The sequence below is a fragment of the Mobula birostris genome, chromosome 7 (assembly GCF_030028105.1).
Source record: "Mobula birostris isolate sMobBir1 chromosome 7, sMobBir1.hap1, whole genome shotgun sequence".
NCBI classification, from domain to species: Eukaryota; Metazoa; Chordata; class Chondrichthyes; order Myliobatiformes; family Myliobatidae; genus Mobula; species Mobula birostris.
In genome coordinates this window covers 123,313,958-123,341,726 of record NC_092376.1, presented here as the reverse complement: position 1 = coordinate 123,341,726, position 27,769 = coordinate 123,313,958, and the positions used below count along the sequence as shown (strand labels likewise).

The 27,769-nt window shown below is 40.1% G+C and overlaps 1 protein-coding gene across 4 annotated transcripts in view; it reads left to right on the top strand.

Moving 5' to 3' along the window:
- crebrf (creb3 regulatory factor) overlaps window positions 1-27,769 on the top strand; it is a 79,267-nt gene that overhangs the window by 12,715 nt on the left and 38,783 nt on the right. For 3 of the 4 annotated variants that reach the window (XR_011886619.1, XM_072263703.1, XM_072263704.1), the window contains exons 2-3: window positions 17,449-17,625; window positions 18,572-18,697. Coding sequence is in view for 3 of the 4 variants with exons in the window: in XM_072263703.1 (XP_072119804.1) it covers window positions 17,617-17,625; window positions 18,572-18,697 (135 nt within the window). In the remaining variant the exon portion in view is untranslated. The remainder of the gene's footprint in view (window positions 1-17,448; window positions 17,626-18,571; window positions 18,698-27,769) is intronic. The other variant, XM_072263705.1, reaches the window with a different exon arrangement.

The following is a 27,769-nucleotide window of genomic DNA, read 5'->3' as shown; positions in this document are numbered from 1 at the left end:
GCTTTTTAATTTGCTTGTAAGTCATCTACCTTGAATGCCCTCTCTCATTACATTCAGTACATAACGTACGAGGAAGCTTGATAGCAACCCATAAGGGTCGAAATACACGTAACACCAGCATTAATTGTTTCACAGGATCAAAAACAGGACTAACAGTAAGATTTTTGAGCAGTAAGAGAATGCTTGTACTCAGAATCAATGCTTGTTGTCAACTAATTCAAGAGCTGTTGTGTTCTCCAGCAGAATTTGGGTCTGTATTGTGAAATGTCATTCCTTCCATTATGGAGGATCCATCAAAAAGGACACTAATGACAATATTTCAGCTGATTCATCATTAAGCTCACAGATAAAATGGCTATCAATTTCTTTACTATTCAGTCACTTTCATCATTCTTATCTGCCTTGGTTCATAACCATGGTGATCATCCAGTGCTGGTCTTGTCTACTTTGATGCTTCTGTATAGTTAGGTAAGTGGCTGCTATAGTACTTAACAGTATATATCTCCTACAATGCCCTCAAGGCTTTGAGTCATACTAGTCCTGTCTCTGACTGCTCTCTATCAGTAGCTTGATCTGCTTAACTCAACAGCAATTGTAATGGCAATGTGGAGTGGTGTGCCCAGTTCAAGGAATGTTATAATTTCCCGTAATACCATTTTATTAGTGTGGCGAGCTTGTATCCAAAGACTAAAAGAAGTCACTTAAGAGTTAGTAGATGCATTAATACAATGTTTCACAGTTTTGTAGATTATGGAAAAGTCTCAGTAGATCAGAAGATAAGTTTTATTTAAAAACAGGTGGGAAATAGAAAGACAGGGATGGTGCACTAATTAACCTGATAATTGTTGTCAGTAAAATTCTAGAATCCATTCTTAAGGTAGTAGTAATATGATACTTAGAAAAACATCCAAAAGTAAAATGGTGCAGGTGCTGGAAATCTGAAATTAAAACAATGGTGAATATTGGAATTTAGCAGATCAAGGGATCGAAGTAGAGTTGAAGTTTCACATTAATGAAGTGTCATCAACTAGCTAACTGTGATTTTCTCTGTACAGATGTTACTTGACTTGTGTATTTCCACTATTTGGTTTTTACTTAAATCATAAGCTCTTGTGCAGAGTCAGCATGCTTATTGTGCAAGGGATATCATGTTTGTTATACCTTTCTTTTGGCATTCTTCCTATATGCAGGCTGTAATTGCATTTTTATACTTACGAGTAATTTTTTTTATCATTCTGTAGAGTGGAAACAGGATAGTGTAATCATGGTGTTAATTCAGTGACAATATACTGTAGATGCAGGTGCTTCCTTTGTCAATAAACGTACATAAAACTTTCTACCAGTAGATGGCACTGCAATGCTTCCCATTTCATAAGTGAATTTCAATGCCCGTAGTAATTTCCATATACAGGTTAAGTACCCTTAGCCAAAATTCCGAAATATGAAATATTATTGAGACCTGACATCGCAAATGGAAAATTCCACAAGGCACTGGGAAGATTCCCAGGTGATGCGCAGACAGTTCAGAAAAGTGACCTCGCATATATAATGAACAGAAGTTTAAAAAATTTTTTCAATTAATTAATTTTTTCATGCATTTCTATAAGAAACTACAGAAAGAGAACCCAACAACAAAATGGAGGTTTATACAGTGTGAAACAAACAATTACAATATGTAATTCATAACAATTAAGGAAAAAAAGCCACCCGAAAAAGAATTATGTAAAATTAGTATCCACCCCAAACTCCCACTGAAAAAAAAATCCAGGCCAACCATTGTGCATATAAAAGAAAAAAAAATCAATCAGAGCATTCAACCCCAGAGAACTGTAAATCTATATTGAAGAAAAGAAAGTATAATGCCGACTACCAAAAGTATAATGTAATTCACAACAAAAAAAAGTATAACTTACAAAACAAAGCTGGAAGGAATTGTAGCATACAAAAATAAGGATAAACTTGCCCTAAAGAAGAATTGTGAAAATATTCAAGAAAAGGTCTCCACACCTTATGAAACTTTATGTCCAAATTGAGAAGTGAATAATTAAAAATCTTTTCAAGGTCTAAACAGGCCATAATATCGCTAAGCCTTTGAGCATGAGTGGGTGGGGCAGCATCTTTCCACCTAAGGAGGACCAACCGTCTAGCCAAGGGAGAGGCAAAAGATAATGTTCGGCACTTAGTTGGACTCAAGTGCAAATTTACATCACCAAAAAGGTGCCAAAAAGAGCAACCAGAGGGTTAGGTTCTAACTGGCAATTAAGAATATGAGATAGAGTTGAAAAAACTTCTCTCCAAACTTTCTCTGGACTAGGACAGTCCAATACATATGAATAAGGGAAGCCTCAGCCCCTTTACACTTATCACAGACAGGACTAATGTCAGGGTAAAACCGCGATAATTTAGTTTTAGACATGTGAGCCCTGTGTAAACCTTAAACTGCAAAAGGCAGTGGCGAGCATATGGAGAGGTTGAGTTGACTGACTTAAGAATTAAATCCCAAACCGCATCAGATAAGGAAATATTTAGATCTTGTTCCCAGGCAGTTCTAATTTTATCGAAAGGGGCACGCCTCAAAATCACTAACTTATCCTGAATAGCAGAAATTAAACTTTTACCCAATGGATTGATACAAAAAAACAAATCCAGAACATTTTTCTCAATCATCTCAGGAAAGTTTGATATCAAAGGGTTAATGAAATGTCTAATTTGAAGATATCTAAATAAATGAGTATTAGGTAGATTAAACTTTACAGACAATTGTTGGAAAGTTGCAAAACGGTTATCAATGAAAAAATCTTCAAAGCGCCTAATAACCTTTTTATGCCAGTTGTAAAATGTTGAATCCTGCATAGAAGGTAGGAAAAGATATGTAAAATAGGGCTAGAGAGAGAAAAGCCATGAAGACCATTAAATTTTCTGAACTGAGCCCATATTCTTAAAGAATGTCTGATAAGAGGATTAACAATTAGTCTAGGCAAATGACAAGGAAGTGCGGAACCGAGAAGTGCAGAAATTGAAAGATCCTTAGTAGAGTGCAACTCCATTGCCACCCATTTTGGGCAGTCAGACTTATTATGGAAGAAAGATCAAAAAATAAGACAACAAACACTGGCTGCCCAGTAATATAAACGAAAATTAGGCAAGGCCATACCACCTTCCTTTTTAGATTTTTGAAGATGAGCTTTGTTAAGTCTAGGGCGTTTACCCTTCCATAGATAAGATGAAATAATAGAATCTAACCCATCAAAAAAAGCTTTAGAAATAAAAATTGGTAAAGACTGAAATAGATACAAAAATTTAGGAAGGATATACATTTTAATAACATTAATACGACCTACAAGAGACATAGACAAGGGTGACCACTGCGTCAAACTCTGTTTTGGAGAGTTTAGAAGATAGGTAAAATTTTCTCGAAAAAGATTCTTAAAGTTCTTTGTTACTGTAATACCAAGATAAGTGATTTGATTGTTAACTACTTTAAAAGGGAGGTTGTGGAATACTAACAATTGTGCTTCTCCATTGATTGGAAAGAGTTCACTCTTATGTAAATTAAGTTTATAACCAGAAAGTTGGCTATATTTATTAAGAAGTGAAAACATTGAGGGTAAAGAGGTAGTTGGGTTTGATATAAAAAGTAAAAGATCGTCAGCATAAAGGGAAACTTTATGCTGAACACCTCCCCTCCAAATCCCCTTCACTTCAGCACAGCTACGAAACGCAATGGCAAGTGGTTCTCTGGCCAAATCGAAGCGTAAAGGACTTAAAGGGCAACCTTGATGAGTGCTGCGTTTAAGACTAAAAGACTGGGATAGCAGAGAATTGGTCAAAACAGAAGCGGTGGGACATGAATATAGCAATTTAATCCATGTAGTAAAACTTTGTCCAAAATCAAATTTTTCTAAAACCGCAAAAAGGTAATTCCACTCGACACGATTGAATGCTTTCTCTGCATCAAGAAAAATAACACATTCAGGAATCCCAGTTGAGGGTGAATATAAAATATTAAATAAGCGCCGTATATTAAAAAAAGGAAAACGATTTTTGATAAAACCAGTTTGATCTTCAGAAATAATAGAGGGTATAATGTTTTCTAATCTACGAACCAAAATTTTAACATCGACATTTAATAAAGAAATCGGCCTATACGAAGAACACTCTGTTGGATCTTTACCTTTTTTGGCTAAAAGAATGATACCTGCCTCGTTAAATGATGCAGGCAATTTACCATGCTTAAACGAATTGGATAGAACTAAAAATAATTGAGACAAAAGCAGTGAAGAAAATGACTTATAAAATTCTGCTGAAAAGCCATCAGGTCCAGGAGATTTACCTGACTATAATACAGAGACGGCAGAATGATATTTCCTCTAATGATAATGGTTCATTGAGTTTTGCTTTAAAGTCAGAAGAGAGTGAAGGAATACAGGTGTCCCCCGCTTTTCGAACGTTCGCTTTACGAAACCTCACTGTCACGAAAGACCTACATTAGTACCCTATTTTCGCTTTCAGAAGGTGTTTTCACTGTTACGAAAAAAAATCAGTGCGCGATAAAAGGCAGCGTGCCCCGAGCAGCCGCTCTCCTCCGGATTCTCGCTGGCGTTGCTTAAACACGAGCCTGTGAGCAGCCGTTTGCAAGGTGAGTTTTATGGTATCGGAAAAGCCTGAAAGAGCTCGTAAGGGTGTTACACTTACGGTAAAACTAGACATAATTAAAGCGTTTGGATCGTGGTGAACGAAGTAAGGACAACGTGAGTTTGGCTTGTGGAAGTTGACGAAGATGATGTTGAAGAGGTTTTGGCATCCCATCACCAGGAACTGACAGATGAAGAGCTGATGCAATTGGAAGAAAAAAGGATAACAATCGAAACCAAATGAGTAATGATAAAGTACGACTTTTATTTCGAAAGGGTACGTCGGTTTAGGGGATATTTGCAGGATGGTTTGAGTCCTTATTAAAGAACTGTGTGATAGAAAAATACACGAGGCTCAGCAGTCAAGCAAGCCTTCCACATCAGCCACAGCAGACGACGAACTTCGACCTTCGACATCGAGGTGGGCAGTCATAGGAGAAGATGAGCTGCCTGCTCTAATGGAAACAGGCGACGAGATGACTCCCCAGTGTCCCACCATCCCACCCCAGGCTATGGACAGATACCGATTCGAGAAGAATGCAAATGTAGCCAGGAGGCATACAGCACATCTTTAAGAAAAAAGCTGAAATAAACATGCTAATTAATTAGGTGCCGCCGACACGTAATTGTCAGCCCAGATCAGAGACGACGCAATGGGAAATCGGCACTGATCTGGGCCGACAATTACGGGCGGCACCTAATTAATTAGCATGTTTGTTTTGGCTCTTTTCTTAAAGATGTGCTGTGTACCTCCCAGCTACCGCTGGACCCCTGTGTTCTTCACGGCAATGTATCGCTCAGTGGCTTGGAGGGTGGGGGGGCCACCCAAACTCCGACGACTCAGTCTAACATACCATCATCAGTGTGCTCGGCGCTGTCCCAATTCCCGTAAGTGATACTACAGTGTACGTACATTATTTCTACTTTATGTCAGCTGGGTATTTTTTACATGTTATTTGGTATGATTTGGCAGCTTCATAGTTTAAAGGTTACTGGAGAGCGCTTGCACCGTGTTTTTGCCAACAGTGCTTGCGTGAGATTTTCTGCTGACGGCGCTTGCGTGAGATTTTCGTTCCGGAGAAGCTGTGCAGGCAATCGTTGTAGAGAAGTATTTCTACTTTATATAGGCTGTGTATTTATCATATCATTCCTGCTTTTACTATATGTTACTGTTATTTTAGGTTTTATGTGTTACTTGGCATGATTTGGTAGGTTATTTTTGGGTCTGTGAACGCTCACAAAATTTTCCCATATAAATAAACGGTTTATGACATAAATCGCTTTATGACATTTTGGCTTACGAACCGTTTCATAGGCACGCTCTACCTTCGGATGGCGGGAGAAACCTGTATTTAAACTATTTAAAAAATGCTCAACCAAGATATTCTCATTTAAAGATTCATAAGTATAAAGTCGAGAATAATAGTCCTTAAATGTGTCATTGATATCAGAATGATTCGAAGTAATGTTCCCATTTCCCATTCGAATTTTTGTGATATGTTGTTTAGCTTTAGAGCGTCTTAGTTGGTGGACTAAAAACTTACTGGACTTATCCCCATGAATATAAAATCGGCTCTTACTTTCAAGAAGTTGGCATTCAACTGGCCGAGTGGAGATGAGGTCAAACTTAGTTTGAAGTTCTACTCTCTTCTTGTATAATTCAGGATTTTTGGCCTGGGCGTATAATTGGTCTGTTGCTTTAATTTGACCAATCAAGTCTAAACGCTCTAAATAGGTCTTTCTTTTCAGATTCACAGTATATGAAATTATTTGACCCCTCAAATATGCTTTCATGGCATCCCAGATGACCTGGGATGAGATTTCAGATGACATGTTAGTACTTTTTAAAAAAAAAGTTATCTGGTCCTTCATAAATTTTTCAAACTCATTATCCGACAACAAGGTTGGATTAAAACATCAATGTTTGTTCCTTTGAGGAAGACCAGGGAAATTTATGGACAGGGTAACTGGGGCATGATCTGAAATCACTATACTCTGATAGTCACAAGAGCGAACAGATGGAATCAGCTGATTATCCATTAAGAAATGATCAATTCTAGTGAAAGTATGATGGACATGTGAAAAAAAGGAATAATCTCTCTTCGTAGGATGGAAAAAACACCACACATCAGAAGTACCATAATTAGAAAGGGAAAGAGTGAATAGGTAAAGCAGATTTACTAGGGAGTCTAGGAACAGAAGAGGATTGATCCAATACCGGATCTAACCAACAATTAAAATCACCACCCAATATGAGGGAATATGAACTGAAGTCAGGCAGTAAAGAAAAAAAAACGGTCAAAAAATCCACATCATCTATATTGGGAGCATAGAGGTTAGCGAAGACTACCCTATTATTATACAATTTCCCAGAGACAATAATAAAATGACCATTTGTATCCGAAATTTTGTTGTGAAGCTCAAAGGGAACATTCTGGTTAATAAGAATTGAAACCCCCTGGCTTTAGCCGGAAAGGCAGAATGGAAGTGTTGTCCCACCCACCTAGACATAAGGCAAGAGTTATCAAAACTATGAATATGTGTTTCTTGCAAAAAAACAGTATCAGCTTTGAGCTGCTTGAGATGTGAAAACACCTTCCTTCTTTTAACAGGATGGTTCAATCCCTTAACATTCCAGTTTATAAGGTTCAACGGGCTAACCATTGTCATATAAAAAAACATATAGGGTAGTAGGCATACATATGGACAAACATTCTAATAACAGCTCTGGGGCAAAAGTAAGAAACAAAAAAATCAGGACAAAAAGAAGTCCTGAATAACAAAGGGTAACTAAGAATTGTTTAAATAATGTTGGCACTAGGAAACCGCCCCCCCCCGAACCCAAAGCAAGAAAGCTACCAAAGAACAGCAGCAAGCTCTTTAGAAAAAAAACTATCCCTAACCCCAACTTCCAGTATCTGTAAAGCTTCATGAGCTCTGTTTAATTAACAGTTTTAAAAAAGAAACAGAGAGCTTATGCACTTGGAATTAAAATTGTACATAAAGGGAAAAAAAAAGAAAACAGTACTATCAAAAAGTATTAGACTTAACTTGAAATAATAATCCAGACGACCATACCGGCGAAGAAAAGAAAATATTGTAATCAAAAAAAATAAAATTTAGGAAGAAAACGGAAAAAAAAAACAGAGGGGAAAAAAGTACCAATCGGCCATTTTAACTAATCAAATCGAGTATGAAGGAGACACCGTAGCAAGGAGACTTCTGAAAAATTTCTGAACTACTTATAGCAGAGTTAAACCATTTTCAGTAATTTAAAAAATAATTAGAAGGTGTCCCCATAGCAAGAGGACTTCCAGTAAATTTCTGAACAACTTATAGCAGAGTTAAACCATTTTCAGTAATTTAAAAATTAAATTTAAAAGGACAAGAAATATATTAAAAAAAAGAAAAAACAAAGAGGGAAAGAAATAGCAATCGGCCATTTTAAGTAATCAAAGTGGGTCTGAAATAGACACCATGGCAAGGAGACCTTTGATAAAGTTCTGAACTCTTATAGCAGAATTAAACCATTTTCAGTAATTTAAAAATTAAGGAGGAGTCACCATAGCAAGGAGACTTCCACTAAATTTCTGAATTACTTAATAGCAGAGTTAAACCATTTTCAGTAATATTAAAAATTAAATTTAGGAGGAAAACAAAAAAATATAACAGAGAGAAAAAAAACAATCGGCCATTTTAAATAATCAAATCGAGTCTGAAGAAATCACAATGACAAGGAGACTTTTGATAAATTTCTGAACTTCTTATACCAAAACTAAACCATTATCAGTAATTTAAAATATTTAATTTAAAAGGAAAACCAAAGAGAGAAAAAAAGTAATCAGCCACTTTAAATACAGGTGTCCCCCGTTTTCTGAACGTTCACTTTACGAAACCTCACTGTTATGAAAGACCTACATTAGTTACCTGTTTTCACTAACAGAAGGTAATTTCACTGTTACGAAAAAAGGCAACGCGCGAGAAAAAGCAGCACACGCCCCGAGCAGCCGCTCTTCCCTGGAACTGTATTCTCGTCGGCATTGCTTAAACACGTGCCTGTGAGCAGCCGTTAGCAAGATGAGTTCTAATGTATCGGAAAAGCCTGAGAGAGCTCGTAAGGGTGTTACACTAAGCATAAAACTAGACATAATTAAGTGTTTCGATCGTGGTGAACGAAGTAAGGACCATGTACATGCACCTGGCATGTAAATGTCGGCCCAGATGAGAGGCAATTGCTGATTGCGTTGCCTCTGATCTGGGCCGACATTTACACGTTGGGTGGCACCTAATTAGCTTGTTTGTTTGGGTTTTTTTCTTAAAAGATGTGCTGGGTGTGTCCGGGCTACCACTGTACCCCTGCATGCTTCGCGGATCAGTATTGGTTCGCTGCCGGAGAGTGGGGGCCACTGCACCACCCCAACCTCCGACGACTCACCATCATCAGTGTGCTCAGTGCTGTCTTCCCGATTCTGCTAAGTGATAGTACACTGTACACACATTATTTCTACTTTATATTGGCTGTGTATTTTTACGTGTTATTTGGTATGATTTGGCAGCTTCATAGCTTAAAGGTTACTGGAGAGCGCTTGCGCTGTGTTTTTGCCGACGGCGCTTGCCCGGTGTTTCTGCCGAGAGCGCTTGCGTGAGATTTTCACTATGGAGAGCAGTGCGGCAATGATTGTGGAAAAGTATTTCTACTTTATATAGGCTGTGTATTCATCATATCATTCCTGCTTTTACTATATGTTATTGTTACGTTTTATGTGTTATTTGGCATGATTTGGTAGGTTATTTTTGGGTCTGCGAACACTCACAAATTTTTCTCATATAAATTAATGGCAATTACTTCTTCGCTTTACGACATCCTGGCTTACGAACCGTTTCATAGGATCGCTCTACCTTCGGATGGTGGGGGAAACCTGTAATCAGATCGAGTCTGAAGAAGTCATAACAGCAGGGAGACTTTGGATGAACTTCTAAGCTTCTGTAACAGAGTTAAACCATTTTTTGTCCCCAGTACTAAGAGTTATTCGAAGATGGGCGGCGTAATGTAGCGAGGGCCTAAGTCCACGATTGTAAAACTCTTCCATTACGCCTTTGGATTTGGCGTGCAGCCTCAAAACTTGAGGAGCATAATCTTCAACAATATGAATAGGATGGCCCTGATAATGCAATTTTCCTCTTCGACGTGCTTCCATAATCAAAAAGTTTTTCACCTGATAGTAATGAAAACAAAGCATAACTGGGCGTGGCTGGGAGCCCAGTTTGGGCTTAGAACGAAATACCTATATATGGTAGGCTCCCTGTAACTCACGTAAATTCGGAAGAGTATCTTTCCCAAAAACCTCACAAAGTAAGGAGGAAAAAAATTCAACAGGAGCTCCGCTTTCAATAGCCTCTGGCAGGCCGAGGATATGTAGATTGTGCCTTCTGCTCCGACCTACGAGATCAGCTATTTTGGATGATAACTTGGTGGTGGTCTCACTCAAGTTAGAACAAACTGCTTCCAGCTGCTGAACACGACATTTTAAATCTCCGGTTTCTGAGTCAAGATGAGAAAGACGAACGGCATGTTGCTCCATTTTGGAATTAATTTGATGCAATTTTGACTCCAACGAACTGAAGGAAGACTTAAATTCAGATATAATCTCTTGGTGGTGCTGGTCCAGAATGGCGATAATGTCGGCAGATGAGCTGGAGGCAGTCGCAGAAACTTCTATTTTCCCAGCTTTGGAGGGCTCGAAGGCCATTGTAGGACAGACGTATTCGCAGGCAGGTAGGAGAACAAAAAAAAATTAGCAGTCTAGAATAGAAAAAGGAAGATAAGAAGTGTAGAGGTAAGAAATAAAACGGAGCGACAGTTTTAAGCGATTAACCGCCACCTTACCAGAAGTCATGAACAGAAGTTAAATAGAAAAACACCACATAAAGCAAAAGATGAAGATGGCAATCATGTATTGAAAAGTGGATTTGTTAACGTCGGAGTGAACATACGCCATTTAATGATATAAAATGAGCAAAGATCTATCATGACAAACTGAAAATTGTAGGTAATTGTGAATATTCAGCAAGCTGGTTGCAGAAATTTAAGAAAAGGCATGGCATGAAATTTTTAAAGATTTGTGGTGATAAAGTGTCTGCTGATCACAAAGTAGCAGAGAAGTTCATTGATGAAAGCAGCACTTTCAGTGCGCTGGATGAACTCAGCAGGTCGGGCAGCATCAGTTAGGAACGATGAGTCGACGTTTTGGGCTGGAATCCTTCGTCAGGACTGAAGAATGAAAGGTAGGGAAGGATTTGAAGAATGCTTGTAGCTTCAGTTGAAAGACCAGTAATTTGAAAGGCAAAGGGGTGGGGGAGGGGAAGCATTGATGTCATAACCCTTGAAAACAATGGGTAGTAGAAGAAGGAAGCGGAACCATGAGGGAGCTGGGGGAGGGGGTAGAGTGAAATAGGGATAGAGGAAGGGGGCGGGAGGGAATTACTGGAAGTTGGAGAATTCTATGTTCATACCAATGGGCTGGAGACTACCTGGACGGTATATGAGATGTTGCTCCTCCAACCTGAGTTTAGCCTCATCATGGCAGTAGAGGAGGCCATGTATGGACGTATCTGAATGGGAGTGGGAAGCAGAGTTGAAGTGGGTGGCTACCGGGAGATACTGTCTGTTGTAGCGGACGGAGTGGAGGTGCTCAACGAAGCGGTCCCCCAGTCTGCGTCGGGTTTCACTGATGTAAAGGAGACCGCACCGGATGCAATAGATGACCCCAACGGACTCACAAGTGAAGTGTTGTCTCACCTGGAAGGACTGTTTGGGGCCCTGAATGGTTGCAAGAGATGAGGTGTAGGGACAGGTGTAGCACTTACCTTACAGGGGTAAGTGCCGGGTGGGAGATCAGTGGGGATGGACGTGCGGGTACGGGAGTTGCGGAGGGACCGATCCTTGCGGAAAGTGGAGAGGGGTGGAGAGGGAAAGATGTGCTTAGTGGTGGGGTCCTGTTGAAGGTGACGGAAGATGCGGAGGATAATGTGCTGGATCCGGAGGCTGGTGGGGTGGTAGGTAAGGACAAGGAGAACTCTTGTGAAGTAACATTTTACTTGCGAGTCTGTTGGGGTCACCTATTGCATCCGGTGCTCCCGGTGCGGCCTCCTTTACATTGGTGAAACCCGATGCAGATTGGGGGAGCGCTTCGTCGAGCACCTCCGCTCCGTCCAGTACAACAGAAAGTATTTCCCGGTAGCCACCCACTTCAACTCTGCTTCCCACTCCCATTCGGATATGTCCATACATGGTCTCCTCTACTGCCATGATGAGGCTAAATTCAGGTTGGAGGAGCAACACCTCATATACCGTCTAGGTAGTCTCCAGCCCATTGGTATGAACATAGAATTCTCCAACTTCCGGTAATTCCCTCCCCCTCCCTTCCTCTATCCTTATTTCACTCTACCCCCTCCCCCAGCTCCCTCATGGTTCCGCCTCTTTCTTCTACTACCCATTATTTTCAGGGCTATGATGTCAATGCTTCCCCTCCCCCACCCCTTTGTCTTTCAAAGTACTGGTCTTTCAACTGAAGCTACAAGCGTTCTTCAAATCCTTCCCTATCTTTCATTCCTCAGTCCTGACGAAGGGTTCCAGCCCGAAACGTCGACTCATCGTTTCTAACTGATGCTGCCTGACCTGCTGAGTTCATCCAGTGTACTGAAAGTGTTGCTTTGATCACAGCATCTGCAGTTTATTTTGTGTTTAAAATTCATTGATGAATTTGCCAAGATGGTTGCTAAAGATGTGGCCTGCAACTAATGGGTTCCTGGATCGGCTGCATTGATAACTGACTTCGTGGCTATGGAGTTGCTTTTGTGAATTTCAGTTGTGAATGTTATTTGCTTACTTTTATTGTTTGCATAAGTTGTTTTTCTGCACGTTGGATGTTTGATAGTCTTTTTTGAATGGGTTTGATTCGGTTTCTTTGTAGCTGCCTGTAAGGAGACAAATCTCAGATTGTACTGTGTATAGGGTACATACTTTAATAATGTACTTTGAACTTTGAACATAGATGAAAATCTGACACTTTGAATGGCTGCATCAGTACATATGTGTGATGAACAAGTGTAAGACAAAGACAGCTTACTAGCACATAAATTCAGAGTCAGAAATCATGGTGATCCCAAGCTTTCTCTTTATATATTCCAAAATCCAAAAATACAGTATCCAAAATCCAAAACACTTTTGACCCCAAGCGTTTTGAATATGGGGTACTCAAACTGAATTTGCTCAACTTGTTTACATTTCTTAAATTAAAATCATTTTATTCTTTGCAAATACAGCGGATTCCAGTTAATTGGACACATCGAGACTAGTACATTTTGGCCCAATTAAACGGTTGTCCCAATTAGCTAAGTTTTATGGAAATAGTTAAAAAGGTATTAAAAATACAAACTGAGTAACAAATTATGCATTTAAGTGAAATACAGAACAAATTAGGACATTACCAATAGTACTACAGTACTATAACTGTATTAGTTCCCTATAGTGATTGATGGGGGAATTAATCCAGTGTCCACAATGAACAAAATCAGTGCAGGCACCTTGTGCAGATAATGGACTGCCTTAATATAATAGATTCAATGATTACATCCTCCAAAGCTTCATTTTCATTGTAACATTCAAAATGAGCTTCAAATTGTTTGTAGTCCTTAACTTGTTGAAGTAGTGAAGTAATTCCATTTTCACTCCTGGCCAAATCTGGCATCTTTAAGCCTGAATGCTTGAAACCGCAGTGAGCAAAATAGTTAAGAATTGTCTTACTGCTTATTTCTCGCCAACTATCAGTAATAAAAATCACTGTTTCTGTACACAAACACGCAACTGATGCTATGATAACTAAAACTGTTTACTATAAGGACAGCATTATGTAACAGCCATACAAGAGCAGATGACTGGCACTAGTTATAACCTGTTCGGCAAGTCTTCTGCCCCATTTAAGTAGTATAGTGTCCCAAATAAACGGAGAAAATCATGGAATTTGTCTTGATTTGTTTTTGATCTTAAGCGTTGTACCAAATAAGTGGCTGCCCTGATTAGCTGATGGCGAAATTAACTGGAAGCCACTGTGTTGTCTTTCTATCTAGTCCATTTGCCTCAGGAGGAGGAGAAGATGGCGACGCAGCCACTCTGGTGAATGATATCTGTTATCTGTCAAGTAGGGTGCCATGCACAATCCTGATCTGATGGAGACAGATGTGAAAGCACGGAGGAACAGCTGGAGAAACTTCTGAAATGCCTGCTTCGCTGCCGCTGCGCGATCCAGAATCTCTGGAGGAGAAGACCCCAAGTCTTCGGCTTTGCTTGTTGCTCGGTGGCCGGGGCGAGGTCAAAGTGCTCGGCAGAGGATGGTGCTCGGTAGGCTGTATAGGAGGGGCTGGTCGGAGGCTCGAAGTTTTCGGACGGACTCGGAGTCCACTGTGGTCAGGTGCTTCCAATGCATCGGCAAGTTGTTGGCGCCTGCAGGTTTATGGCAGGGAGAGTTTCTCCCTTTGCCGCCTACTATCGGGAGTCGATCGGAACTATGAAACTTTTTTTTTTACCATGCCCATGGTCTGCTCTTTATCAAATTATGGTATTGTTTTGCACTGCTGTAACTATATGTTATAATTATGTGGTTTTGTCAGTGTTAGTCTTTGGTTTGTCCTGTTTTTTTGTGATATCACTTTGGAGGAACATTGTACCATTTCTTGATGCATGCATTTCTAAATGACAATAAACGAGTACTGAGTGTCCTCATAATCTAATCTAATGCTGTAGTCCTGTGTATTTTGATCTTAAATTGTCGTACAGGATTATTGACCTACCAGTTATGACTTTCCTGCTCCAAATTGTTAATATAAAATTTAGCTCTGAACCTGATTTTGATCTTTGGTGATTAGTTTTACGAAGTTTGTTTTCACTCAATGTCTTCAGATATTCCTCTGAATGAACTGCTTTTAATTGGTGTAGTGTCTAGTTGATTCCTTCACAGATATAGATTAGATCTGTATATTTGCAATCTACTCTGTTGGCAGCCTGCGTCTCCAACTGTATTTCCCTTAATTGAATTCACAATCTGTTAATTTTCCCAGTTATCCCATCTGGCTGAAGGGACCAATGTACATTTACAAGTTTACCAATGACCAGAATTTGGAGGAATAAGTAGTGATGAGGATGCGAAGGGACTTCAAAAGGATATAGGCGTATTAACCAAGTGGACAGTGATGTGACAGCTGGAGTACAATGTGTAAAATGTGATTTATCCACTTCACTGGAAAAAATGCCTTGTGTTTTTTAAATGTCAAGAAACTGGAAATTATTGATGTTCAAAGGGACCTGAATGTCCAATGTAATAGTCACTTAAAGCTAACACACAAGCAGTTAGGAAAGAAAATAGTATATTGTCCTTTACTGCAAGATAATTTGAGTATAAAAGGAAGATATCTTACTATAATTATATAAGACTTCAATGAGAATAAACCTAGAGTATTGTGTACAGTTTTAGTCCTAAAGAATGCATATGCTACAGAGGAAGTGCAACAAAGACCAATTTCTAGAATGGTGATATGTCATATGAGAAGATTTTGTAAGTTAAACCTCTAATGTTTAGAAAACAAACGAGGTGGCTTTTCAAAATATGCAAACTTCCTGGAACCTCTTGACAGGGTAGCTATTTGAGAGAATGTTTCCTAGACTATTGAATGTGGAATTAAGAGACAAGCTCAAAATATTGGGTGGACCATTTGGGACTAAACCAAAGATAATTTTTCTTTTGGCCAGGGTTTTGGAATTCTGTGCAGTGGCAGTCACTCATTGCATAGGCATTGCTTATATTCAAAACTGAGATTAATAGATTTTTGGATATTAGAGGATCCAAAGGATATGGGATTAGGAAAGGAAAATAATGTTGAAGTGCATCATTCTTAATTTTGTTAAATGGTGAAGCAGGCCTGAGGGACTGAATAGTCTATTGCTGCTCTTCCTCCTTTGTTTGCATTTTCCTTCTAAAGCTGAAGAAATAGGCCAAATCTTCCCCCTCCCCCTCTTTCCATAGAGATCCCTCTTCATATGGCTTCCTTTTCCATTTGTCCCTCCCTACTGATCACCTTCATGGCCCTTATCCCAAGTATGACCAGGGCTACACCTGCCCCTGCACCACCTCCCTCACCACCATTGAGGGCTCAAAACAGTTCTTCCAGGTGAGCTGACACTTCACATGTAAGTCTGTTGTATCAGGTGCTCCCTACATGGGTGAAGCCCAACGCAAATTGGGGACAAGGAAGAGAAAATCTGCAGATGCTGGAAATCCAAGCAACACACACAAAATGCTGGAGGAACTCAGCAGGCCAGGCAGCATCTATGGAAAAAAGTACAGTCGACGTTTCGGGCTGAAACCCTTCGGCAGGACTGCTTCGTCGAGCTCTATTTTTTGTAAAAGGCAGGATCTCCCGGTGGCTACTATTTCAATTCAACTTCCCATTCACATTCTGACATATCTGTCCATGGCCTGTTCTACTGCCATGATGAGGCCAGATTCAGTTTATTAGAACAATACCTCATATTCTGTCTGGGTAACCTCAAACCTGATGGCATAAACATCAATTTCTCTAACTACTGGTAATTAAGAGAGGTGAGCTTGGATATCGGACCGCTGAAAATCGTCTCTGGAGATGTAGTAATGGGGGCAAAGACTTGGCAGATGACCTCAATAAGTATTTTGTGTCTGTCTTCACTGGGAAGACATCAGCAGTATGTCAGAAATTTGACTGTGTCAAGGGGCAGAAATAAGATTATTTGCTACTACCAAGAAGAAGGTGCTTGGGAAGCTGAAATGTGTGAAGGTAGCTAAGTTACCTGGACCAGATGATCATACCCCATGGTTTTGAAACAGGCAGCTGAAGAAATTATGGAGACATTATTAGTGATCTTTTAAGAATCACTAGATTCTGAGATGGTTCCAGAGGATTGGAAGATCATAAATGTCACAGCATTATTTAAGAAGGGAGTGGGGAGGCAAAAGACAGAAAATTATAAGCCAGTTAGCTTAACTTCAGTAGTTCGAAAGATAAAAGGTGAGGTTCTGGGGCAAATGATAAAATAGGCCATAGTCATAGTTTCCATGTAGTGACCATTGTTACCTGAGTATACATATCACTAAATATTTGCAGACCTCTCATTGGTTTATTAGAAAGTAGTGTTTTGGTTATTTTAACCAGTGCAAGACATATGAATCTTAAAAATTGTTTGTACTTTAGTTAGTTATTTGTTCATTAAATATTTCCAAGACAATATATTATGAAATTATTATTAACATGTTTGATTTCAATTCATTGAAGAAAGGAGTTTTATTAGTCTATCATATCCATTATAAAATAGCTTAATAAAGGGAACTTCTATAAAACAACTTCACTGAAGATTCAAAATTAGAATCAGGTTTATTATGGCTGAGATATGTCGTTAAATTTATTGTTTTGCAGCAGCAGCTTTCTTTTTACTTATAGATACTGTATTCCATTTAATTGGGCCATTGGTTAATCGGGGCAGCGGCTTATTTGGGACAACTCACAAAGAACAAAAACTAATCAAGAAAATTGCCGTTTGCTGTTCGTTGACTGTTGTGTTATGAAAAATTATGGGATAGTAGTTTAATTCTGGAGAGGAGATAAGTAAAGATAACTAAAGAAATAAAAACTATATGTTTCATTCATCTTGTTTATGATGATCTAACGGAGCAGTGCAGTAGATTTGGGGGATATTTTTCTAATTACAGTTTGGCTTTATTTCTCCTAGGCTTGAGAGTTTAAAAAAATTATCCTGGGAGAGACTTCATGATAGTGAATTTTGTGTACTAAAGTTGACACGTTTGTTCATCACTTCAACTATTTAGTAAAACTGGAAGCGACTCGATCAAAACAACAGGAAAAAATTCTCTTGGATAAAGCAGATGTGGGCGTGGGAATGCCGCAGGTGGGTTTGTAATCATATAGCTCTCGGGTCTAAAGTGATTCTGTTGCAGGATGTTTCATGCTTGCTCTGCAGTCTTGATGTTAAGATAACAATTTCGGCAATTTTGGATCTTTTTCCTTTACAATAAAGTTTTAGCTTTGTCATCATTTTTATAATTTGAATAAACAGCGAGAATACAGTATGTAATTCTTTGGTTATAGTGATTAGTTGTGCACAGATAAGATTAGTATTTTTCAGTGTTGCTTTGTAGATGAAGCTGGAAAGTAGTTTATAATTCAGAAGTTAAAGCGATTAATGTGCTGTAGTTCCCAACACAATTATTGCTACTTGGTTTCGTGTCTTGGGACATATTGATGGTTCAAGAGTTAGGGATAATATGTATTCCCAACAGTATATATATATTTTTAAAATACATGATATTGATTTGGTAAATAGAACATAATACTGTAATTAAATTCATAATTAAGTGCCTGGAGTGAAGAACAAACATGTTTTTAAATGGAAATTATTTTCAGAAATCTAAATAGAAGATTTATTGAATTTCTTTTGACCCTAAAGGTGCCAACCATTGAGTTGAGGGAAGGACTGGGTTATATGAATGCCCCATCATTAACCATTTAAACATAGGCAATTTATTCAGAAAACAGAGTAGATGGTACAGATTTTTTTTCCAATAAATAAGTGCATGGATAGGAGAGGTTAGAGAGATAACAGAGTAGAGTGGAAATAGATGGAACATCTTGGTTGGCAGGTGAAATAATTTGTTGCTATGCTGTATGACGTTCTAAATCTAAGAAAAGTACAGTAATTTATTTAGAAAAATGCCGCATAGGGGTTAATTTTACAACAGTAGCATCCATGTTATTATTAGAAATAACTCTCAGTTTTGTGCTTCTTAAATGAACTATGATTCTATTAATGACTTATATATCAATTTTCTTTATAGCCCAATGTTAGTGGAATGGATCCTCCATTTGGGGATGCCTTTCGTAGCCGCACATTTTCAGATCAGGCCTTAACCAGCACGGATTTGTTGGGGAATAACTCTGATCCTGATTTCATATATGAACTGGTAAGAGTCATATTTTAGATGTCATTTAAAACTAGTTTACTCTCTTTGATCTTCTTATTACCTGCTATTTTCACCATGTACCATTATCCATAACTTTTTGACATTGTTTCTCTTCTCTGGATAGCACACCTTCTGGATGGTATGGCTGTATCACTGTCAACTATATTTCAGCTGACCATTCTTAAAACTAAATTCTAGAGATGGATTGTTTGCAGGGTATTCAGTCGTGATAGTTAGGTAACAAACCAAATTTTGCCTGTTTGAAAATATGCACCCCTATTAGGAGGATTGAATAGCATTGAAACTAGGGGAAAAGATATGTTTGTGGTTCCAAGAGAAAACATGATATATTATCTAATGCCCCAATTGAGAGGAGCCAAGTGTAGGAGCAGGAGTAGTCTATATGTTACTTTGAGCCTGAGTTACAGTTTGTCATAATTGTGGCAGATCCTCTTCAGGTCTGTTCTTCTACACTACTGCAATACCATTTATTCTCTTAATATCCAGAAAACTATCAATGCCTGTTTTCAATTAACTCAACAACTGAGCTTCCACAGCCCTCCATGATAGTGGATTTCATGATTCACCACTTTCTTGGTTAAGAAATTTCTGTTTTATCTTAATTCCAAGGCACTCACATAAACTGTGATGAAGAGCATTGAGAGGTTGGTCATGGCTACAATTGACTCCTCATGGAACGAGGACCTGGACCCACTGCAATTTGCCTAGTTTCACAGCAGGTTTATAGCAGATGCAGCCTCACTAGATCAACACTCCATTTTGGAACATCTAGACAACAGTAGAACAGTATTAACCAACAAGCTTCAAAACCTCCCTCTATAATTGGATGCTTGACTTTCTTATCGGGAGACCACAGTTAGTGCGGATTGGAAATAACATTACTTCTTCACTGACAATTAACATAGGTGCACCTCAAGGATGCGTGCTGAGCTGGTTGCTCTATTATCTTTACATCATGACTGTGTGGCTAGCACAGCACAAATGCCATCTATAAATTCGCGCTGATGACACAACTGTTGTTGCAGAACCTTAGGTGGAGATGAGGAGTACAGGAGTGAGGTAGATCAGCTGGTTGAGTGGTGTCACAACAACAAACTTGCTCTCAATGTAATTAAGACCAAAGAATTGATTTTGGACTTCAGGAAGGGGAAGTCATGGGAACTCACACTAATCAGCAGTGGATGGGGTGAGCAGTTTCATACTCCTGAGCATCAACATCTCTGAAGATCTATCTTGGGCCCAACGTATTGATGCAATTTGGAAGAAGGAATGACAGTGCCTATATTTCATTAGAAGTTTGAGGAGATTTGGTATGTCACCAAAGACTAGCAAAATTCTACAGATATACCATGGAGAGCATTCTAGTTGGTTGCATCACTGCCCGGTATGGAGTGGCCAATGCACAGGGTTGTAAAAAGCTGCAGAGGGCTGTAAACTCAATGGGTTCCATAATGGGCACTAGCCTCCCCACCAGAGGGCTTTTACAAAAGGTGATGCCTCAAAAGGCATCCATCATTAAGGACCCCCACCACTCAAAGTATGCCTTCTTCTCATTACTGCTATCAAGGAGGAAGTACAGTAATCTGAAGACACACACTCAACAGCTTCTTCCCTTCTGCCATCAGATATCTGAACGATCCACGAATCCATGAACATTACCTCACTATTTTGCTCTCTTTTTGTACCACTTATTTATATGTATATTTCTCATTGTAACTTAGAGCAAGTTTTTATATATTGCACTGTACTACTGTATTGTTATATATTGTGCTGCCACAAAACAACAAATTGGTGACGTGACAGTGATGATAAATGATCTGATTGGGATTCTGATGTCAGGCTGCTGTTTACCAATTACACCTTGGATTTCAACATCATCATCCTCACCAGACTAGCCAATAAGCTTAAAAACCTGGGCCTCTGCAGCTGTATTCTCAACTTCCTTTCAGGAGACCACTGTCAATGTGGATCAGTAGTAACATCATCCTTGCTGATAATCAACACAGACATACCTCAAGGATGCGTGCTTAGCCCACTGCACTAATCTCCCTACACTTATGACAGTGTGGCTAGGTACAGCTCAGACACTGTCTATAAATTTGCCGATGTCATCACTGTTAATGGCAGAATTTCAAATGGCGATGAGGAGGCAGGTGTGCAGGAGTGAGTTAAGTTGGCTGGTTTAATAGTGTTCCAACAATAACCACACACACAACATCAGCAGACCAAGCAATTGCTTTTGGACTTCTGAAAGGGGTAATCTCAGGTGGACACACACCAGTCCTTGTTGAGGGGTCAACTGTGGAAAGGATGAGGAGTTTCTAGTTCCTAGGCATCAACATCTTAGAGTATCTGATTTGAGCCCAAAACGTGGATGCAGTCATGTACAAGACCGTTTTTTGAGCAATGGCTAATTGGAGATCCGAAGCATGAGAAGATGTAGGTTCGCTGATTGAGTAAATCAACTTGCGACAGTTTGGTGTTTTGACCAGCAGCCAATCAGTGATTGGGATTGATTGGCAAGAACAAATTAAAATAAGGTAGGAGCAAGCGGAGCGGGCATTGTTAGAGTGGACAGTGTTAGAGTGGAGATTTTAAGGCTTTAGCTCTTCGAGGCTTCAGTCAGAAAAAGCGAAAAGCTGTCGGTAAATTTTCCCCCCACAATTTATTTATTGTTCTTTCTTCTACATGAAACGCTGTCATAGGAATGCAACATCCATAATCAAAGATCCTCACAACCTAGACCATGCTCTTTTCTCGCTGCTGTCATCAGGTCGAAGGTACAAGGGCCTGGACTCACACCACCAGGTTCAAGAACAGGCGCTACCCCTCAACCATCAGGCTCTTCAACAAAAGAGGATAATTACACTCATCTATTGGGATGTTCCCACAACCCATGTTCTCACTTTAAGGACTTGTTATTTCATGCTCTGGTTATTTCCCTCTATTTATTGATATTTGCATTTGGACAGTTTGTTGTCTTCTCTGCTCTACTTGATCTTTCATTGATCTTGTTATAGTTACTATTCTATATATTTGCTGAGTATACCTGCAGTAGAAACAATCTCAGGGTTTTATGTGGTTTCATATATGTACTCTGATAATAAAATTTACTTAGAACTTTGAACTTTCTTTACACTTGCTCAGTAGTACAGTAGGGATGCCAGGTAGAATAGTTGAATTGCTTCTCTTGCAGGATGTGGGAAGTGTCTTTGATGGCTACACTTGCGAGAAGTGCATTCAGCTGCATCGTCTAACACTCCACGTTAAAGAGCTGGAACTGGATGAGGGGGTAAAAGATAGGAAGTATATAGAGGTACTTACACCTCAGGTGCAGGACAGAGGAAACTGGGTGACAGGAAGGGGAAAAGGGTTAAACGGCCAGTGCAGAGTAGCCCTGTGGCCATCTCCCTCAACTCTGAGGGGTGGGAGGAATGACCTAGCAGAGGAAAGTCACAGTGGTTAGGTCTCTGGCACTGAATCTGGCTTTGTGACTAAAGGAAAGGGAGGAAGAAGAGGTGAGCTATGGTGACAGCAGATTCATTAGTTAGGGGAACAGGATCAGAATCTGAATCAGATTTATTGTCACCGGCATGTGACGTGAAATTTGTTAACTTAGCAGCTGCAGTTCAATGCAATACATAATCTAGCAGAGACAAAAAAAAACAAAATCATAAATAAACAAGTAAATTAATTACATGTACTGAATAGATTTTTTTAAAATGTGCGAAAACAGAAGTACTGTATATTAAAAACTGTGAGGTAGTGTCCAAAGCTTCAATGTCCAATGGCAGAGAGGAAAAAGCTGTTCCTGAATCGCTGAGTGTGTGTCTTTTGGCTTCTGTATCTCCTACCTGATGGTAACAGTGAGAAAAGGGTATGCCCTGAGTGCTGGACGTCCTTAATAAAGGAGGTTCTGTGGATGAGATTGAGATGCCTCCGGAGTGCCAGGGTCTGGAACATCTCGGACCTAGTCCTCAGCATTCTTAAATGAGATGGTGAATAGCCAGAGGTCGTAGCCCATGTAGGTTAAAAATGACATAGGTAGGAAGAGCGATGAAGTTATGCAAAGTAAGTACAGGGAGTTAGGTGCTAAGTTAAAGGTCAGGACCTCCAAGGGTGTGATCTCAAGATTGCTACCCATTCCATTTGCTAGTGAGGCCATAAATAAAGAAGATGGTGCAGCTTAGCACATGGCTAAGCATTTTGTGTAGGAGGGAGGGTGTCAGATAATTTGGATTATTGGGCTCTCTTCCAGGGAAGGTGGGACCTGTACAAAAGAGACATTTTGCAGCTGAACTGGAGGGGGTTCTAATATCCTAGCAGGAAGGTTTGTAGTGCTGCATGGTGGGAGTGGAGTTAAAACTCGAGTTGCAGGGGGATAAAAACATAGAAAATAGGTGCAGGAGTAAGCCTTTCGGCCCTTCGAGCCTGCACCGCCATTCATTAGGATCATGGCTGATCATCCAACTCAGAACCCTATACCTGTCTTCCCTCCATACCCCCTGATCCCTTTAGCCACAAGGACCTTATCTAATTCCCTCTTAAATATAGCCAATGAACTGGCCTCAACTGTTTTCCTGTGGCAGAGAATTCCACAGATTCACCACTCTCTGTGTTAAGAAGTCTTTCTTCATCTCGGTCCTAAAAGGCTTCCCCTTTATCCTCATACTGTGACCCCTCGCCCTGGACTCCCCCAACATCGGGAACAATCTTCCTGCATCTAGCCTGTCCAATCCCTTTAGAATTTTATACGTTTCAATCAGATCCCCCCTCGATCTTCTAAATTCCAGAGAGTATAAGCCTAGTCAATCCAGTCTTTCATATGAAAGTCCTGCCACCCCAGGAATCAATCTGGTGAACCTTCTTTGTACCCCCTCTGTAGCAAGAATGTCTTTCCTCAGATTGGGGGACCAAAACTGCACACAATACTCCAGGTGTGGTCTCACCAAGGCCTTGTACAACTGCAGTAGAACCTCCCTGCTCCTGTACTCGAATCCTCTTGCTATGAATGCCAGCATAGCATACGCCTTTTGCACTGCCTGCTGTACATGCATGCCAACTTACAATGACTGGTGTACAGTGACACCCAGGTCTCGTTGCACCTCCCCTTTTCCTAATTGGCCACCATTCAGATAATAATCTGTTTTCCTGTTCTTGCCACCAAAGTGGATAACCTCACATTTTTCCCACATTAAATTGCATCTGCCATGAATTTGCCCACTCACCTAACCTATCCAAGTCACCCTGCATCCTCTTAGCATCCTCCTCACAGCTAACACTGCCGCCCAGCTTCGTGTCATCCGCAAACTTGGAGATGCTGCATTTAATTCCCTCGTCTAAGTCATTAATATATATTGTAAACAACTGGGGTCCCATCACTGAGCCTTGCGGTACCTCACTAGTCACTGCCTGCCATTCTGAAAAGGTCCCGTTTATTTCCACTCTTTGCTTCCTGTCTGCCAACCGATTCTCTATCCACATGAATACCATACCCCCAATACCGTGTGCTTTAAGTTTGCACACTAATTTCCTGTGTGGGACCTTGTCAAAAGCCTTTTGAAAATCCAAATATACCATATCCACTGGTTCTCCCCTATCCACTCTACTAGTTACATCCTCAAAAATTCTATGAGATTCGTCAGACGTGATTTTCCTTTCACAAATCCATGCTGACTTTGTCCGATGATTTCACCGCTTTCCAAATGTGCTGTTATCACATCTTTGATAACTGACTGTAGCATTTTCCCCACCATTGATGTCAGGCTCACTGGTCTATAATTCCCCAGTTTCTGTCTCCCTCCTTTTTTAAAAAGCGAGGTTATATTAGCCACCCTCCAATCCTCAGGAACTAATCCAGAACCTAAAGAGTTTTGAAAAATTATCACTAATGCATCCACTATTTCTTGGGCTACTTCCTTGAGCACTCTGGGATGCAGACCATCTGGCCCTGGGGATTTACCTGCCTTCAATCCCTTCCAATTTACCTAACACCACTTCCCTAATAACATGTATTTCCCTCAGTTCCTTCATCTCACTCGACCCTTGGTCCCCTACTATTTCCAGAAGATTATTTATGTCCTCCGTAGTGAAGACAGAACCAATGTAGTTATTCAGTTGGTCAGCCACGTCCTTGTTCCCCATGATCAATTCACCTGTTTCTGACTGTAAGGGACCTACATTTGTCTTAACCAATCTTTTTCTTTTCACATATCTATAGAAGCTTTTACAGTCAGTTTTTATGTTCCCTGCCAGCTTTCTCTCATAATCTTTTTTCTCTTTCCTAATTAAGCCCTTTGTCCTCCTCTGCTGGACTCTGAATTTCTCCCAGTCCTCAGGTGTGCTGCTTTTTCTGGCTAATTTATATGTTTCTTCTTTGGAATTGATACTATCCCTAATTTCCCTCGTCAGCCACGGGTGCACTACCTTCCCTGGTTTATTCTTTTGCCAAACTGGGATGAACAATTGTTGTAGTTCATCCATGCGATCTTTAAATGCTTGCCATTGCATATCCACTGTCAACCCTTTAAGTATCATTTGCCAGTCTATAGAAACCATAGAAAAACTACAGCACAGAAACAGGGCTTTTGGCCCTTCTTGGCTGTGCCGAACCATTTTCTGCCTAGTCCCACTGACCTGCACACGGACCATATCCCTCCATACACCTCCCATCCATGTATCTGTCCAATTTATTCTTAAATGTTAAAAAAGAACCCGCATTTACCACCTCGTCTGGCAGCTCATTCCATACTCCCACCACTCTCTGTGTGAAGAAGCCCCCCCTAATGTTCCCTTTAAACTTCTCTCCCCTCACCCTTAACCCATGTCCTCTGTTTTTTTTCTCCCCTTGCCTCAGTGGAAAAAGCCTGCTTGCATTCACTCTATCTATACCCATCATAATTTTATATACCTCTATCAAATCTCCCCTCATTCTTCTACGCTCTAGGGAATAAAGTCCTAACCTATTCAACCTTTCTCTGTAACTGAGTTTCCCAAGTCCCGGCAATATCTTTGTAAACCTTCTCTGCACTCTTTCAACCTTATTAATATCCTTCCTGTAACTGAACACAATACTCCAGATTCGGCCTTACCAATGCCTTATACAACCTCATCATAACATTCCAGCTCTTACACTCAATATTTTGATTAATAAAGGCCAATGTACCAAAAGCTCTCTTTATGACCCTATCTACCTGTGACGCCACTTTTAGGGAATTTTGTATCTGTATTCCCAGATCCCTCTGTTCTACTGCACTCCTCAGTGCCTTACCATTAACCCTGTATGTTCTACCTTGGTTTGTCCTTCCAACGTGCAATACCTCACACTTGTCAGTATTAAACTCCATCTGCCATTTTTCAGCCCATTTTTCCAGCTGGCCCAAGTCCCTCTGCAGGCTCTGAAAACCTTCCTCACTGTCTACTACACCTCCAATCTTTGTATCATCAGCAAATTTGTTGATCCAATTTACCACAATATCATCCAGATCATTGATATAGATGACAAATAACAATGGACCCAGCACTGATCCCCGTGGCACACCACGAGTCACAGGCTTCCACTCGGAGAAGCAATTCTCTACTACCACTCTTTGGCTTCTTCCATTGAGCCAATGTCTAATCCAATTTACCACCTCTCCATGTATACCTAGCGACTGAATTTTCCTAACTAACCTCCCATGTGGGACCTTGTCAAAGGCCTTACTGAAGTCCATATAGGCAATATCCACTGCTTTCCCTTCATCCACTTTCCTGGTAACCTCCTCAAAAAACTCCAATAGATTGGTCAGACATGACCTACCATGCACAAAGCCATGTTGACTCTCCCTAATAAGTTCCTGTCTATCCAAATGCTTGTAGATTCTGTCTCTTAGTACTCCCTGCAATAACTTACCTACTACTGATGCTAAATTTACTGGCCTATAATTTCCCAGATTATTTTTCGATCCTTTTTTAAACAACGGAACAACGTGAGCTACTCTCCAATCCTCCGGCACCTCACCTGTAGACAGCGACATTTTAAATATTTCTGCTAGGGCCCCTGCAATTTCAACACTAGTCTCCTTCAAGGTCCGAGGGAACACCCTGTCAGGTCCTGGGGATTTAGCCACTTTAATTTTCCTCAAGACAGCAAGCATCTCCTCTTCAATCTGAACAGTTTCCATGATCTCACTACTTGTTTCCCTTAATTCCATAGACTTCATGCCAGTTTCCTTAGTAAATGCAGACGCAAAAAACCTATTTAAGATCTCCCCCATTTCCTTTGGTTCCACACATAGCCGACCACTCTGATCTTCAAGAGGACTAATTTTATCCCTTACAATCCTTTTGCTCTTAATATACCAGTAAAAGCTCTTTGGATTATCCTTCACTTTGACTGCCAAGGCAGCCTCATGTCTTCTTTTAGCCCTCCTGATATCTTTCTTAAGTATTTTCTTGCACTTCTTATACTCCTCAAGCACCTGATTTACTCCGTTTCCTATACATGTCATACAACTCCCTTTTCTTCTTTATCAGAGTTGCAATATCCCTTGAGAACCAAGGTTCCTTATTCCTATTCACTTTGCCTTTAATCCTGACAGGATCATACAAACTCTGCACACTCAAAATTTCTCCTTTGAAGGCTTCCCACCTACTGATCACATCTTTGCCAGAGAACAACCTGTCCCAATCCACGCTTTTTAGATCCTTTCTCATTTCTTCAAATTTGGCCTTCTTCCAGTTCAGAACCTCAACCCTAGGACCAGATCTATCCTTGTCCATGATCAAGTTGAAACTAATGGTGTTATGATCACTGGAACCAAAGTGCTCCCCTACAGAGACTTCTGTCACTTGCCCTAACTCGTTTCCTAACGGGAGATCCAATATTGCATCCCCTCTAGTTGGTCCCTCTATATATTGATTTAGAAAACTTTCCTGAACACATTTTACAAACTCGAAACCATCTAGACCCCTAACAGTATGGGAGTCCCAATCAATATATATGGAAAATTAAAATCCCCTACCACCACAACTTTATGTTTCCTGCAGTTGCCTGCTATCTCTCTGCAGATT